Below are 12876 nucleotides of genomic sequence, written 5' to 3'. Positions count from 1 at the left end.
TTAACATGGCCACCCCGGTGAAAACACCAACTTTCCTACTGCAAATAAATTTAAACATAGAATGAGGATTGGGATTTCCCAAAGAGCCTGAAGGAATACCTGAAAGATGCAGATGTAATAAAAGTTAGTGTCCTGCTAACTTACAGATTCCGAAAAAAATGTAAATTCTGCCTGCTGGTGTAGCACACTAAATTCTGTAAGAATTGATGCAAAACAGCATCCCGTCCACAGATTTACTGGGCTTTGAGTCCAGTCTTCTAATGAGTTTATACATCAAAACAACATGGCTTAAAATACTGTCTCAGTTTTATAGTTGTTAAAACATCCAGAAGATTATGTAAGAGTCAGGACCGTGTCACAGAAATCCTGACTTCCCTGCGTATTGTTTATATAAAAACTTTTATCACAGATTGGCTAGTGCTGTAAAGAGTCTATTTGAATAGATCCATTAAGAGTGAATCCCCATTATTTGGCTTGGTCTTATACCAAGACTTCAGATGCTATCAGCATGTGCTAATGCTGGCAGAACATCAATCAGATTAACAAAGTCACTTCTAATGGAACTGTGTTTTGTAAATGATGGTGGCTGGTGGAAGGAATGTACAAACCCAAACTAATGGAAATGCCTGGTTAGCATCTGACCACCAGATAACCCTGAGACCAGGACTAGCCCTAGAAACTTATCTTTTCAAGAGATGCCTCATTCTGACTTTTCAGAAGTAAAAATGAAGTCTGTAATTTTCTTATCTAAAAATAACAGAGTGCAGTTATGCTGAAATACCAGCATGACAGGGACTGTATCCATGCTGCTTTTCCATGATTTATGTTTCCTCTGAATCCTCACCAGGTACAGCAGACTCCACGAGTATGAGCCAGGCTGCTGCAAGACAGCGCAGTCATCCCCAGTAGGAGGGTGAGGGGAGTCCCTGTCCCAAGCACCCACGAGAAAGGATTTCCTTTGTCAGACCTCGGTGTGTGCTTGGAGCCAAGTTAGGCTTTGCAAGACAGGACAGTCTTTTCCAAGCTCTGTTCTTTCCTGGGAATGTGACCATCAACCACCATCAAAGGCTTAAAGCTTGTCAGGGTTATCAGCTGTAAATCAGGGTTGTAATAGTTAAATAAATCAGCTGCTCTCCCCAGGAGAACGATGATAAGCGTTTATGGCCTTGAGGTGTTCCAAAAATGCATCACTCCCTCTTGAGCTGCAGTAGCAGAGCAAGTGGCTCTGGCTGTCTCCCTTACTGGCCCCTTCTCCCCTGGTGGCCTTTGAGCTCCCCATGAGCTCGAAACAGTGACAACCATCTGCCCTTCCCGCCTCGTGGGCAGGAAAGTTGGCCTCTGCCTGGTACCAGTGGAGGCTTTCAAACGCATTCCTCCAGCTGAACCAACTTGGGTGAAAATCAGGAGGTGAGCTGGGGGTATCAAACGGCTTTTGCATGTGAGGACACAAGGCTGGGCTGAACAGGGTCCCCGAGGGGTCAGAGTGCCAGCTGGGAGTAGTTTTTGAGCCTGTCTTGTAGGACACAAGCTAGGAAGCCCAGCCCCTATGTGCCTGAGGTCCTGCAGGGGCTCAGCGCATCATGCAAAATTTGCTGGCAAAGTCCAAGCTGCAGGGCAGGGCCCCTGTGGGACCTGTTCTTGGTGGGACGGGCAAAGTGGCCCCTGCCCACCGGAGCCTATGTAGGCTTTGGCCCAGGGGCTGTGCATGGAGGGAGCTGAGGGACCGCAGCTGGCACACAGCCCAGCCCTGCGGATGCCAGCCTGGGCTGCAGCCCACTGGTGGGGGCGGCACTCTGCCCTGTCGTAGCTGGGGAGGGTGTGGGCAGAGCGTGGCCGAGGGCCCAGGAGTTTTTGGCCTTTCCTTGAGGGATTTGAACCCACTGCTCTCCCAGACTGGGATGCTCCATGTGAGAACAGGCAACGTCTGCTGCCCTGCTGTGCACACCTGTAGCTGAAGCACACGCTCCGTTACAAAAGCTGCTGCAAATGACAAAAAGAGTTCGCATGGATTCAGGGCACAAGTGCACAGAAAAGCAAGCCATCGGGGGGGTCCCCACTCTGGGAAAAGCTGATAGCTGAGACTCCTGGTGTGAAGGCCTTCTTCCATAGGCATCCCCTTATGATGATGGCGGGATACAGAACAAGAAGAACTCTTGGCATGATCCAGGAGAGGCTCGATGTCAAGAGAGAGCAGCACAGCAGTCACCTGAGGCAAAGGGACAGTAGATTAGGGAGATAACTGGAGGAGGAGAGACAGGGTGTTTTGCTTTCTTTGCAGAGAGCGCAATCCCTGAATAAAAAACGGATGCAGGATAGGGCCCTGACTGCCAGATAAGCCATGTCCAGTGCCCCGACCCTCTAGTGAGAGTCTCTGCCAAGAAACAACTGCACAAACGTAGCCGTTGTGACCCTTGAACCACACAAAGCCCTTGCAGTCACCAGCTCCCAGTTTCTCTGGGTGGCCTCGCCTCAGGATACAGCATTGCAGGTGATCAGGTCTCCCCAGCACATCCTATTGCTCAGCACCCTGGCAGCTGAAAATCAAACTCAGGACCACCACCCCAAGAGGGGGATAGAGGGCAATGCAAGTTATGCAGAATAGATCCTGAAAGCTGCTCCCAAAATGGGCTTTTTTATCTAACTTCAGGGGCTGCCGCACAGAGCATCACCATGTCCGCAGCTCTCGGCAGCCTGCCTGCCACAAAGACAGCTAACTCTGGGCAGTACCAACTGCTGGAGCATCTTGGGTTTTGCAGTCCCAGAGGATACGGACAAAATAAGGTGTACCAAGAACTGGCACCAGTGGCTATGTCATTCTCTCACTGCACCACGTCTTTATTTCAACAGCTGGAAAAAAACACCAAAGTAGGCAAAGTTGCAGACGTAATTTTGAGGCAGAGCAGGACCGGGTACCTGTTCCCCTGTTGCATGGGGGTGGTATATGGGGAGGTTATCCTCATTGTTACAGCTCCCCATTCATGGAGCCACTGAGGCTGTAATGAAAAGGGCACAAGGGTAGGGGGCCACAGCTAAAAATTGCATTTTTATTTAATACTAAGTAATTTTTTTTATGTGTCATATGTTGAGGGAAACTTCTGTCATTACCCTGTATTAGCTGGGGAAGTCCGGAGAGAGGAAGATTCACACTGTGCAGATGTTCTTTCTAGTTACTTCATTATTTTCTTACAGTTACTGAGATACGTGTACAAAGTGTTAGCACTGGTTTTAAAATTGCCCTGAAACTCATTTCTTTGAAATATAGAACAGAAAGTGTCTTCAGTTGGATGGTGAGAATGCCTCCAGAAGGTGCTGTGGATGCACTGGGGGGAAAACCTCACGGCAAACAGTTTGTTCTGCGGGGCGCTGGGGGTGGGAGGGTTTATAGCCCTCCCGCCTCAGCCTCAAGCTGGTTTCTGACCTAAGATTCAAATGTTTCATCATAATATTTCTCTTAGATCTGTTATCTCTAGCAAATAAAACTCAGAGATGATGTATTACCTCCCAGTGATTAAGCAACAAACTGCATTGATTCACTGGCTAATGATTATCCAAGATCTTTGCAGCGTGGCTAAAGTTTAAACCCTGGGGGAGTGCAGGATTTGAGAGGACAGGGCTGGTACCAACTGACAGGTCTCCCTCAGGCCTTGAAACCAGCCTCCCAAAGCAGCCAACTACCCTTCTCCTGCTGGGGATGGGGTATCTGGGAGCAGGTATGGGACACAGGATGGTGATAGACACTGAGCTGCTGGGAGCAGCTTGGTGGTAGTGACATGGCACTCGGCAGAAGGAGGGCACAGGCTTCAGCAGGGCCCTGGGCTGGGCTGTGATAGCCTCCCTGGGTGACCTCCAGCCTGGCTGGTTGCCTTCCTCACCTCTTGCCGCCCACGCTGGTCAAGCTGGTGGCCTCCTTTCTTCCTTTGATTTCTTCCTCTTGTGAAAAACTCCCAGCATCGCCTCTCTGATGTAAGGCAGATATTTTTTCTCTTTTATTTTTAGTCTGCAAGCATTACCAGTTACTCCTTTCATCCTTTCTAGAAAAGAAAACTAAAAGCAGAGCTTCCAAGTAGAAGGAATTATGTATTTATGCATCAGCTCTTAGATGGAGCCAAATCACGTCTCCCGGCTGATGCATTACACCTGCTGTAACTCCCATCTGAGAACACAGCTAGTGCTGGCAGCGGGAGATGTGCTCTGTGTGCAAGGGCCCTCGTGTTTTGCGATTTATCATCCTGTGGTAGACTTAACACTTTTGTCCTGTAGCCAGCAAGCCTGACTTCTGCAACAGCAGGGAAGAAGGAAAGCCTCTCACACTCCTTTTGAATTGGGAACCCAGCGAGGTACTGTCAAAATAATAAGCCTGTTTAAGAAAAGCTTCCTTATCATCCATCCTACCTTTGTTTTGTTCCTGCAAGCAAGATCTGGGAGAACTGAAATACAGATCCATAAAAATTTCCACAGTCCTGGTAACTTGTAGATGGGCTATTCTTCCTCCCTACACTCTGCCTCACTAGAATAAAGTATTTTTCCCTAACACAAGCAAACCAAACCGTATCCAGAGTTCTGTGGGAGAATTTTCAGGCATCTCTTAAAGCAAACAAGCAAATTAGACTTAGTATAAAATGACGAAAAGTCTGCTGGCTCCCTAAATGCCCCAAACACCCTTTTCCAGGTTAAATACCACCCTAATGGGTGGTGCTAGTGGAATTAGTTAGTAGCTGATCTTACTGCACTTTGGACAAATGGCTGTCAACTGGGGCAGCTGCAGCCCAGAAGACAACAGCAGGTAAACAGCTGGAGCGGATCTCAAGGATGTGTCCTGAAGAAGGGGTGGAGGATCATTCTCGCATCCCTATTCTTCAAATTGATGAGTATTTAAATATTTAATACCATGTGAAACAAGTCCAAGCAGAGTGACCTTACAGCACCCTTGAAGCTGCTAGTTTGGATGCTCTTCTCAAAGAACGGGAAGATGAGATAGAGCTGAATGCAGGTCTTAATGAAAATTTCCCTTACAACTTGAAAAGAGGCAACCACCATTACAAACTGTGCCTCATTCTACTGATGTTACTTCATAAGATTAGCTCAAAATACTTGTGAGACATTCTGAATCACATTTTTTTGAAACATACAGCTAGGAAAAAAATAATCTCAGCTACCTTTAAATCCTCACCCCTTCCTGTTGTTGTTCTCCTCCTTTCATATCCAAGAAAACTCCTGCAAACTGGTTTAAAATTAAAAGAAGACATAAACACTTTGCACCTGCTGAGCATAACACAATATTAGGATCTAGGAAAACACCCACAGTAAAATTGGACTCCTAAATTAATCCAGTTCAGTAGAGAAGTATAGTTAGCTATTCAAGGATTAAGGGAGTCTGTTAAAGGAGATATTTAATGAAGCTTTCTGCTAAAAAATCCTGAATGTTCAAGGCCCCCATTAACCCACTTATAAGAGAGATTTCAGTGTATTATTTACGAAAGATCTCACCATTTTATTGTGTTCCCCTCCCTACAAATCCCACTGGTAACCTGTAGTGCAGTCTGGCATCCCACTAGTGGTTTTGGCTGGGATAGAGTTAATTTTCTTCATAGTAGCTCCTAAGGTGCTCCATTTTGGCTTTGTGACCAAACCAGTGTTGATAACACAGGGACGTGTCAGTTATTGCTGAACAGTGCTTGCACAAGCATTAAGGCCTTGTCTGCTTCGCACGTTGCCCTGCCAGCGAGCAGGCTGGGGCTAGGCAAGGCGCTGGGAGGGGGGACAGCTGGAATTCTACAGCCACGGTGGGAAATCCAAGAGGAAGGGCAGAACGCGGTGCTGTCCCAAAGTGTCTGTATTTACTTTTCAGATATACTATTCAGGTTTTTCACTGATGAGTATAGTATTCTGTCCTATGACAAAACAAGAAGAATACTGCTTTTGCCACAGATGGATGGAACAGGAACATTCCTGATGTGATTTGGTGTGAGGAGCAAGAAAATAATTTGAGGTAGAAAGCTCCAGAGCACTGAAGTTCTGCTGCAAAAACGATCTCAGGCTCCTGAAAGCTGATATATTGGATCAACTGAAGTTTGGGATTAGCAGAAAAGGACAGTGTGACACAATACGTGATGGCATGGAAGAAGGAAAGAAGCTGTTATTTTAAAAACTGCTTCTGGAAGAGAATGTGCTGAACATACCTCTCTGCCTGAGTTTACCAAGTTATCTGCTGTGTGTTAGAGAGAAATAATCTGTGAGGAGTGTTTGCTGCAATGGATGGAATTTGTACCACAAATAAATTAGCAGTTAGTACCCCCAGGATTCTTTTCAGGGAGAGCCTCCTTTGAAAAGCCCTGCCCCTCAGATAACCCCGCTTTGTTTCTCTCCCACATCCACCTTTTCCCGCTGCGCTCTGTAGCCAGATTAAAGGATCAACAGGGATCGAAATACTCCCCTGTGCCGCCTACTCATCCGGCAGACCTGGCGCTTTTTTTGTTTAGGGGAGCTGGAGTCTGACAGGATCTGACCCATCCGGGTGCATTGCGTTTGTGGAGCATTAGGAAAGAAATCCAGGCTTCCAAAGGGAAGGGAAATTTGCCTTAAGCTTTTTTTTTTTGCTTTTTTTTTTTTGCTTTTTTTTTTTTTTTTTTAATTCGTTTGTTTTAGTGACAGAATTACTTTTAGTTCTTTACGGCTGGCTCCGCCTGCCAGAACAGATAAGGCTCTGAACCACAGCGCCGGGGAATGGACAGGCGTTTGCCCTGGTGCCACTGGGAACTGGTTTATCACCTCCATCGCCGGCCGCTGCCCAGCCGCCTCCCCGGGGGCACCAGGGCGGTGGCACCTCTCTGGACGCCGAACCACCAAACTAAACCTTCCCCTCCGCAGAGCAAAGCGGGGCGGCCGCTCCCCCGCCCGCCCCTCCCTCGGAAAAGAGGGATTTTCCCGGCGCCGGTGGCCGGCCCCGCGGCGGGTAGCGGAGTCCGCCAGGTGGCAGCCCGCGATCGCGCCGCGCCCTCCCGCCCGGGGACACCGGGGGCGCCGCGAGAGGCTCGGCCGGGCCGGGGCTGCGGGCTGGGGCGGTGCCGCCGCACCCCAACGGCGCGGGCAGCGGGCAGCGGGCAGCGGGCAGCGGGCAGCGGGCAGCGGGCAGCGGGCAGCGGGCGGGCAGCGGGCAGCGGGCAGTGGGCAATGGGCGGGCAGCGGGCAGCGGGCAGCGGGCAGTGGGCAATGGGCGGGCAGCGGGCAGTGGGCAGCGGGCAGCGGGCAATGGGCGGGCAGCGGGCAGCGGGCAGCGGGCAGCGGGCAGCGGGCAATGGGCGGGCAGCGGGCAGTGGGCAATGGGCGGGCAGCGGGCAGCGGGCAGCGGGCAATGGGCAGTGGGCAATGGGCGGGCAGCGGGCAGCGGGCAATGGGCGGGCAGCGGGCAGCGGGCAGCGGGCAGTGAGCAATGGGCGGGCAGCGGGCAGCGGGCAGGCAGCAGGCGGCCGCACGCACCCCCGCAGTGCCGCGCCGCCGGCAGGCCGCCCCGGCGCCGTTGCCTCTGTCAGGTTTTCGGTCCGGTTAGCGAGGCGCCCTCTCGGGCGTTAGTGTCAGCGGCTGTGCTCCATGAGGCCCGTGGGAAGAAAGAGCCAGATCCTGGGCTGCAAAACAGCCTCTCTCTTATGTTTCCTTTCGTGTAGGTAACAAATCCAAGGAATAATGATTTTTGTAGCTTTGTCACTGATCTCTTAAAGAAGATGCTCTCTGGCAACATGCCAACACTTGACGGCATTTTTCTGTCAGAAGCTTTGACACACTTTGCAATGAAAAGGAATATGCTGCTCAGCCTGGTTACAGCTCTGCAGCCACCGAGAGTCATCCCGGGGGAGCACTGCCTTCCCTTACTGGTCTTATCACCCAGTAATGCCAGAGCAGAGCCTCCAGCAGGGAGCGACCCCCCCCCCGCCCCCCTTGCCTTCACTCTTCCTCCTCTCAACTTGGCAGGAGTTTAACCTCAGGGAACTCCGCCGGCGTGCTGGGCTTCTACAGGCGGTGACTCAAGCTACAGGGGCAGAGAGGAAAAGATGTCCCAGCATCCCAGTTCACTGTGCGGTGGTTTCTGTATGATGGTCACCCTAAGTCAAAAGGAACAACTGAGCAGTGACACCTTTAGAAAAGAGACCCAGTATGGATATAACAGTTTTAACAGCAAAAATTAAGAAGGGATCCAGAAAAAAAAAAAATTACACAGAACAGCAGAAGATGTCCCCTCCCTCAGAAAGCTAACGGTCTTGTTATGTGCTATGCAACACAGTATATTTTCCACCCCTTTTCTCTCTCCTTGCTTTGTAGGTTTTCTGCAGAAAGCTGTTTTTCTTCTATCAGTGCTTCTTTCTTTTGTGGTCCACCCTTTCCATCCCACTATGCTGGAAGAGTCATAAGAGGAGACTAGACGACCTAGGGTCAAGACTAGAGCCTATTTGCCATGAAGGCGCTATTATGTTTGCTTCATCAGGTTCCACTTGGTAGTTTCCTCAGCATCCAGGCAAAGGCACCACCAGAGGGTCCAGGAATTCCTTTTTCTTCTGAGCAGAGCTCAGCCTGGGATGAGAGGCAAGTGTAATTCTAATGGGAATTGCTATGTTAATCACAGCAGTCATATAGGGAAATGTATGTAATCACGAGGTCAGAGACAAATTAGTCACTGTGTCATAACTGGATATTCTGACAAATAGCAAGGCTGCCATAGTCCTAGCAGTTTAGTTTTCATGGGTGCAAAGAATTCAGGTTTGGTAACTCTGGTCAAAGATGGAGTTTAGATCACAGATGACTAGTCACAAAAACAGTAGGATGTCTGTAAGAGTGAAAAGAGAATGCTCTCTATTTTTGAAGGGTATTTTTCTTCCTTACAAAATGATTTCAGGTAAAGTGTCCTACCTGATCTTAGGCAAAACCTTTTTTTCCCCAAAAAAGCAGACTGCTCATGGGGGCAACATTCAAAAGCAGAGGCTGGGCGTATCACCACTCAGAAGTACGTGCCGGTCCCCTGCTTTCCACCATCTCCACATGGTGAGCTCTCCCAGGCCCTTACTTCTGGAGGAGTCCCTGGGCACTGCCGTCATGAAGTCAGTGCCACCTGTTCAGATTGAAATCCAAAAAACCTGTGTCTCCAAGCTGAAGATCCAAATGGACTCAGATGGGAAGGAAAGAAAGGGAGTGACCTCCTGTCGTCATCCAGGTTGCTGTGCCAAAACACAAGAGCCACAAGAGCAGAAAACACCTCCAGCAGCTTGCTGCTAAGGATGAAGAGAAATCAAAACTGATTGTTTGAGTCTGAAAGAGACCCATAACATACAAGGCAAAAATCTCTTCTGGGGTAGGAATTGCAAAGTGAATGTTTGCCTTGTGTTTGATCAGCTGAATTAACACATCCCAGCAAGAGGAGTTCCATTTTTGGACTCACTGCTCTAGGCACCGGCTACACTGCTGTGGCCACTGAACTAAAACCGATCTTAGCAAACAGTGTTCCATCTGAAAATTGCACCATTACCTCCAAAGAGAACTTACATGCAAGGCTAAGGCAGAGTGGGGTGACAGGGGAATAACACAAGCTCTTCAGAAAAAAGGACAATGAGTATTCATTCCTTCTAAAATTTGAAACAAAAAAAACCCCAAACCCAGTGTCTTCTTCTCAAGGGGCTCTGTAAAGCACGATGTTCATCAAACACAGGGCCTTGAGCAAGCACATGGGCAGCACGTTTAGTGTCAGCTACAGTTTAAAACACAGAGACTGCCCCAGAAAATATTATTTCAGCCCTGTTTTTTCTTGAGTTACTGCTTCCCTGGGAGACTCAAGCATAAAAGACATAGAAAATACCAGTCCCCTGAAAAAGCAGGTATATTGAACTGCCCACAGAATTGCTTTTCTATATATTACTACTTTCTGTTTCTGTATTGCATTTGCATGACAGTCTGTGTCTGTCACCTCCTGAAAGTGTATCCTTTTGTTTACCTCTCTCCACACATTCTTCCCTTCTGTTCTTTTTGCAGCTCCAGTTTCTTACCATCCCTCCATGCCAATCCTAACTTTTACTTCCTTTTTAGCCGGGGAATTCTTCTCCTCCCCTTCCCTATCCTTATTAAATTCTCAGCTCACATTCCTTCCTCCCCCTTGGCCCCAGGGATGTGTCCCGGCACAGCTCTGCCCTTCTTTCTGCCTCCTCTTCCTTGCATGGTTCAACTCGGTGCAGCTTTTCTGCTTAAAATAATGTAAACTGGTTTCCCACATGAAGAGGTCTTTGCTCCTCGTGCTTCTGTGAATGCACATGCTGCACATCCCCTCCTCCCAGCTGACAGACTACATCTCCTTCCCAGACTCCCTTTCTGTCTGCATCCCTGACACTGGCCAGCTAGGATGTTTCCTGATTTTTCCTTGCCTTTTTCACTGGTTCCCTCTCAAACCTCACTCTAAGCAATTTCTGCCAGAGGTTCACCCTTATCATTTAATAATTATCTTGAACACTCACATTTTTTTCTTCTTCTACTTTCTAAAGCTGCTTGACTACTTTTGCTTGAGAGACTGGAACTGTGCTGGCTGGGAAAAGTGAAAAAGCAACAGGGAATTTCTCAATGAAGGAGGCAAATGGGTGACCTCTGAAACATCTGAACTATCTAAACCGCTTTATACACTCTTTCCTGCTTTGTCCCAAAGTAAACCATTCAGAAGGACTAGGGTAGGGACTTGAATTTCTGAGATCCCCCTAAGAGCGGAGACCCCCGGGGTACCCTAGTTGGCAGAGCCACCCCGGGTGCAGAGGCTGAGCATGGAAAGGAAAGGCTAGTTCTTCAGGACCCTGAGGGGAACAGATCTGTGGAGGGGTGAGGGTGGGGTAGGAGCACGGCAGCTAAAAATCAGCTCTTAAATAAGTAACTGAAATGTGTAATTACACAAGCACACTGAATAGAGGTTTCTGTTAATCTGTGATCCGATAATCTTCTTTTGTTGCCACTTAGCAACAGAATTACAAACCCAGGATGGGAAGCCAGGGTGACTTAAAATTCCTCTCTTTGCTAAGCAGAGAGAAGAAAAGGTCCCTCTCTGGGCAGGCACAACAGTTTTTCCAGGTACTGGCTCGATTGTGTCGTTCAGCACTATTATGCAGAAGTCTGAATTTCAAGTGAATGGCCCAAAGTCCAGCTCAGCTGGGCAAATAAAATTGTTTAGAAGCATTAGCAAACTTTACTCACAGAAACACAGGATTAATCCAAACAAATAGGTCCACGGACTGCATTAAGATCATATGCCATAAGCAGGAGGAATGTGGAAGAAGGGACCAGTGGGCCAAAACTGCTGCACTGGAAATTACTCTTAACTGGTGGGTAAGAACAACAGTCATTACACCATTTTGGGCATCCATAGTGCCACAGAGATGCTCAGAGAATAGTGCAGGAGGGTGTTACCCTACTGCAATGATCCCAGCCCAGAGCCACTGGCCTTCACCATCCTGTCTCTGAGGGACACTGCACCTGACAGAGTGCCAGCCTACCTCAGCCCTGTCCTAGGTTCAGCTATTTTCATGATCACAGAAAGTGTCAGATTTAGATGCCTACCACCATGCTCTTTACATCTCAGCCTCTTTTTTCCATCTCCTTCTTACCTTTTTTTCTTTCTTCTTCTTCTTCTTCCCTTTTTTCCTTTTCCTGTGCTTTTTAACTAAAGCGTCTGGAGCAGCCAAACCATCATCTTTTGTAATGTTGCTATGAATCTGGGGGCAGAGAGGCAGTTAAAAGACATGCTATATGTTGCTTGACAGCTAGGCTCAGCCACATCTCGGTGGTAGGACTGCACACCCTTCTTGCCATGCAGCAGATTCTCCCCCACAGTCCAGCTTGGATGCCTTTTTATTTGCAGGTGTCACGATCTTCAGAGACAAGACTCCAGCAGCAACAGCTTCCTCCCACCTTAAGCAACTTGTTCCCTAGGCTGTGGAAGGAATGGACTCCCATCCCAGCAGTGCTGCCCAGCTGCAGGGGAGAGAGGGGAGGAATTCCAGCCAAAGGGCAACAGACCCAAGGGTGCTGTTAAAACCAGTGTTTAATTTAATATTTACATTTTAAAAGGATTAACCTTGCTTTGCTGTGTTTGGTTATCTTCAGCCAAGGACACGGGGTTTTCTGATTTTTACAGTAAGGTTTTGCTCTGACACTGAGCAGTTAAGACCTGTCTATGCCAGACCCATGAACCCCGTTTAACAGAGTCACTTTGTACCACGACATGACTCCGCTCCAAGTTGCTGGAGCCATTCATTCCTAGGCCAAACCAACTGTGGTGGCATGGCTCTGGCCAAGGGGGCTGCAGAGCTCCACCACCACTGGGTGCCCTGCCATGGGCCACAGGACAAGGTCCCCTCGGGAAGGAGCTGATAGGCAGGCGAAGGGGAAATACAGAACAGGGCATTCTGCTACCTCTCCTGTACTTTTTTGGGTGGTTGAGTGAAAGGAACAGCCAGAGGAGTTCTGGCTTTCAAAAGAGTCCAGGGGGTGGTTTCTCAAAGCAATTACACCTGTGTTGGTAGATGCTACTAGAGTACTTATGGACCTCTGTGGGAGGTAAACCCACCATCCACAAGCCAGGTGTGTGTATGCAGCATGCAGTTGTGCATCCCACTTCAGGCAAAGCCGGGGGGGAAAGTCTCATAAGTCACGTATAGCTCAGTGTTTTCATGCACTGAGTTTCTCCTGCATGCCAGCCCTGTATTTAAAAAAAACCAAAACTGCCTGACGGAGTGTGACTAGCAAGTACACACTTTGCCTGCTAGTTACAGCCCTCTTCACGTAACAGTACAAAGAAGGACCAAAATTAGTATGTGTCCCTCTTTTTATGTGACTTTTCATATTTGCAGAGGAACTTCAATA

At 48.6% G+C, this 12876-nt stretch overlaps 1 protein-coding gene across 2 annotated transcripts; it reads right to left on the bottom strand.

Moving 5' to 3' along the window:
* Window positions 1-69: 69 nt before the first annotated feature.
* LOC114011063 (uncharacterized) lies at window positions 70-12029 on the bottom strand. Of its 2 annotated transcripts, XM_027780997.2 has the most exons (3): window positions 11812-12027; window positions 11619-11726; window positions 70-2206 (listed from the first exon to the last, which is right to left on the bottom strand). In XM_027780997.2, the coding sequence occupies exons 1-3, from the start codon at window positions 11821-11823 to the stop codon at window positions 1571-1573; spliced, it is 756 nt and encodes a 251-aa protein (XP_027636798.2). In that variant the 5' UTR covers window positions 11824-12027; the 3' UTR covers window positions 70-1570. The 2 variants fall into 2 exon arrangements, 1 of the variants encoding a protein (XP_027636798.2); XR_003552805.2 differs by lacking the exon at window positions 70-2206 and adding an exon at window positions 10318-10555 and having other exon boundaries at window positions 11619-12029.
* Window positions 12030-12876: the final 847 nt, after the last annotated feature.

This window comes from Falco peregrinus, chromosome 3 (genome assembly GCF_023634155.1).
Source record: "Falco peregrinus isolate bFalPer1 chromosome 3, bFalPer1.pri, whole genome shotgun sequence".
In the NCBI taxonomy this organism is placed as follows: domain Eukaryota; kingdom Metazoa; phylum Chordata; class Aves; order Falconiformes; family Falconidae; genus Falco; species Falco peregrinus.
Note: the sequence above shows the minus strand (reverse complement) of the source record. Positions and strands in the feature narration are given on the sequence as shown.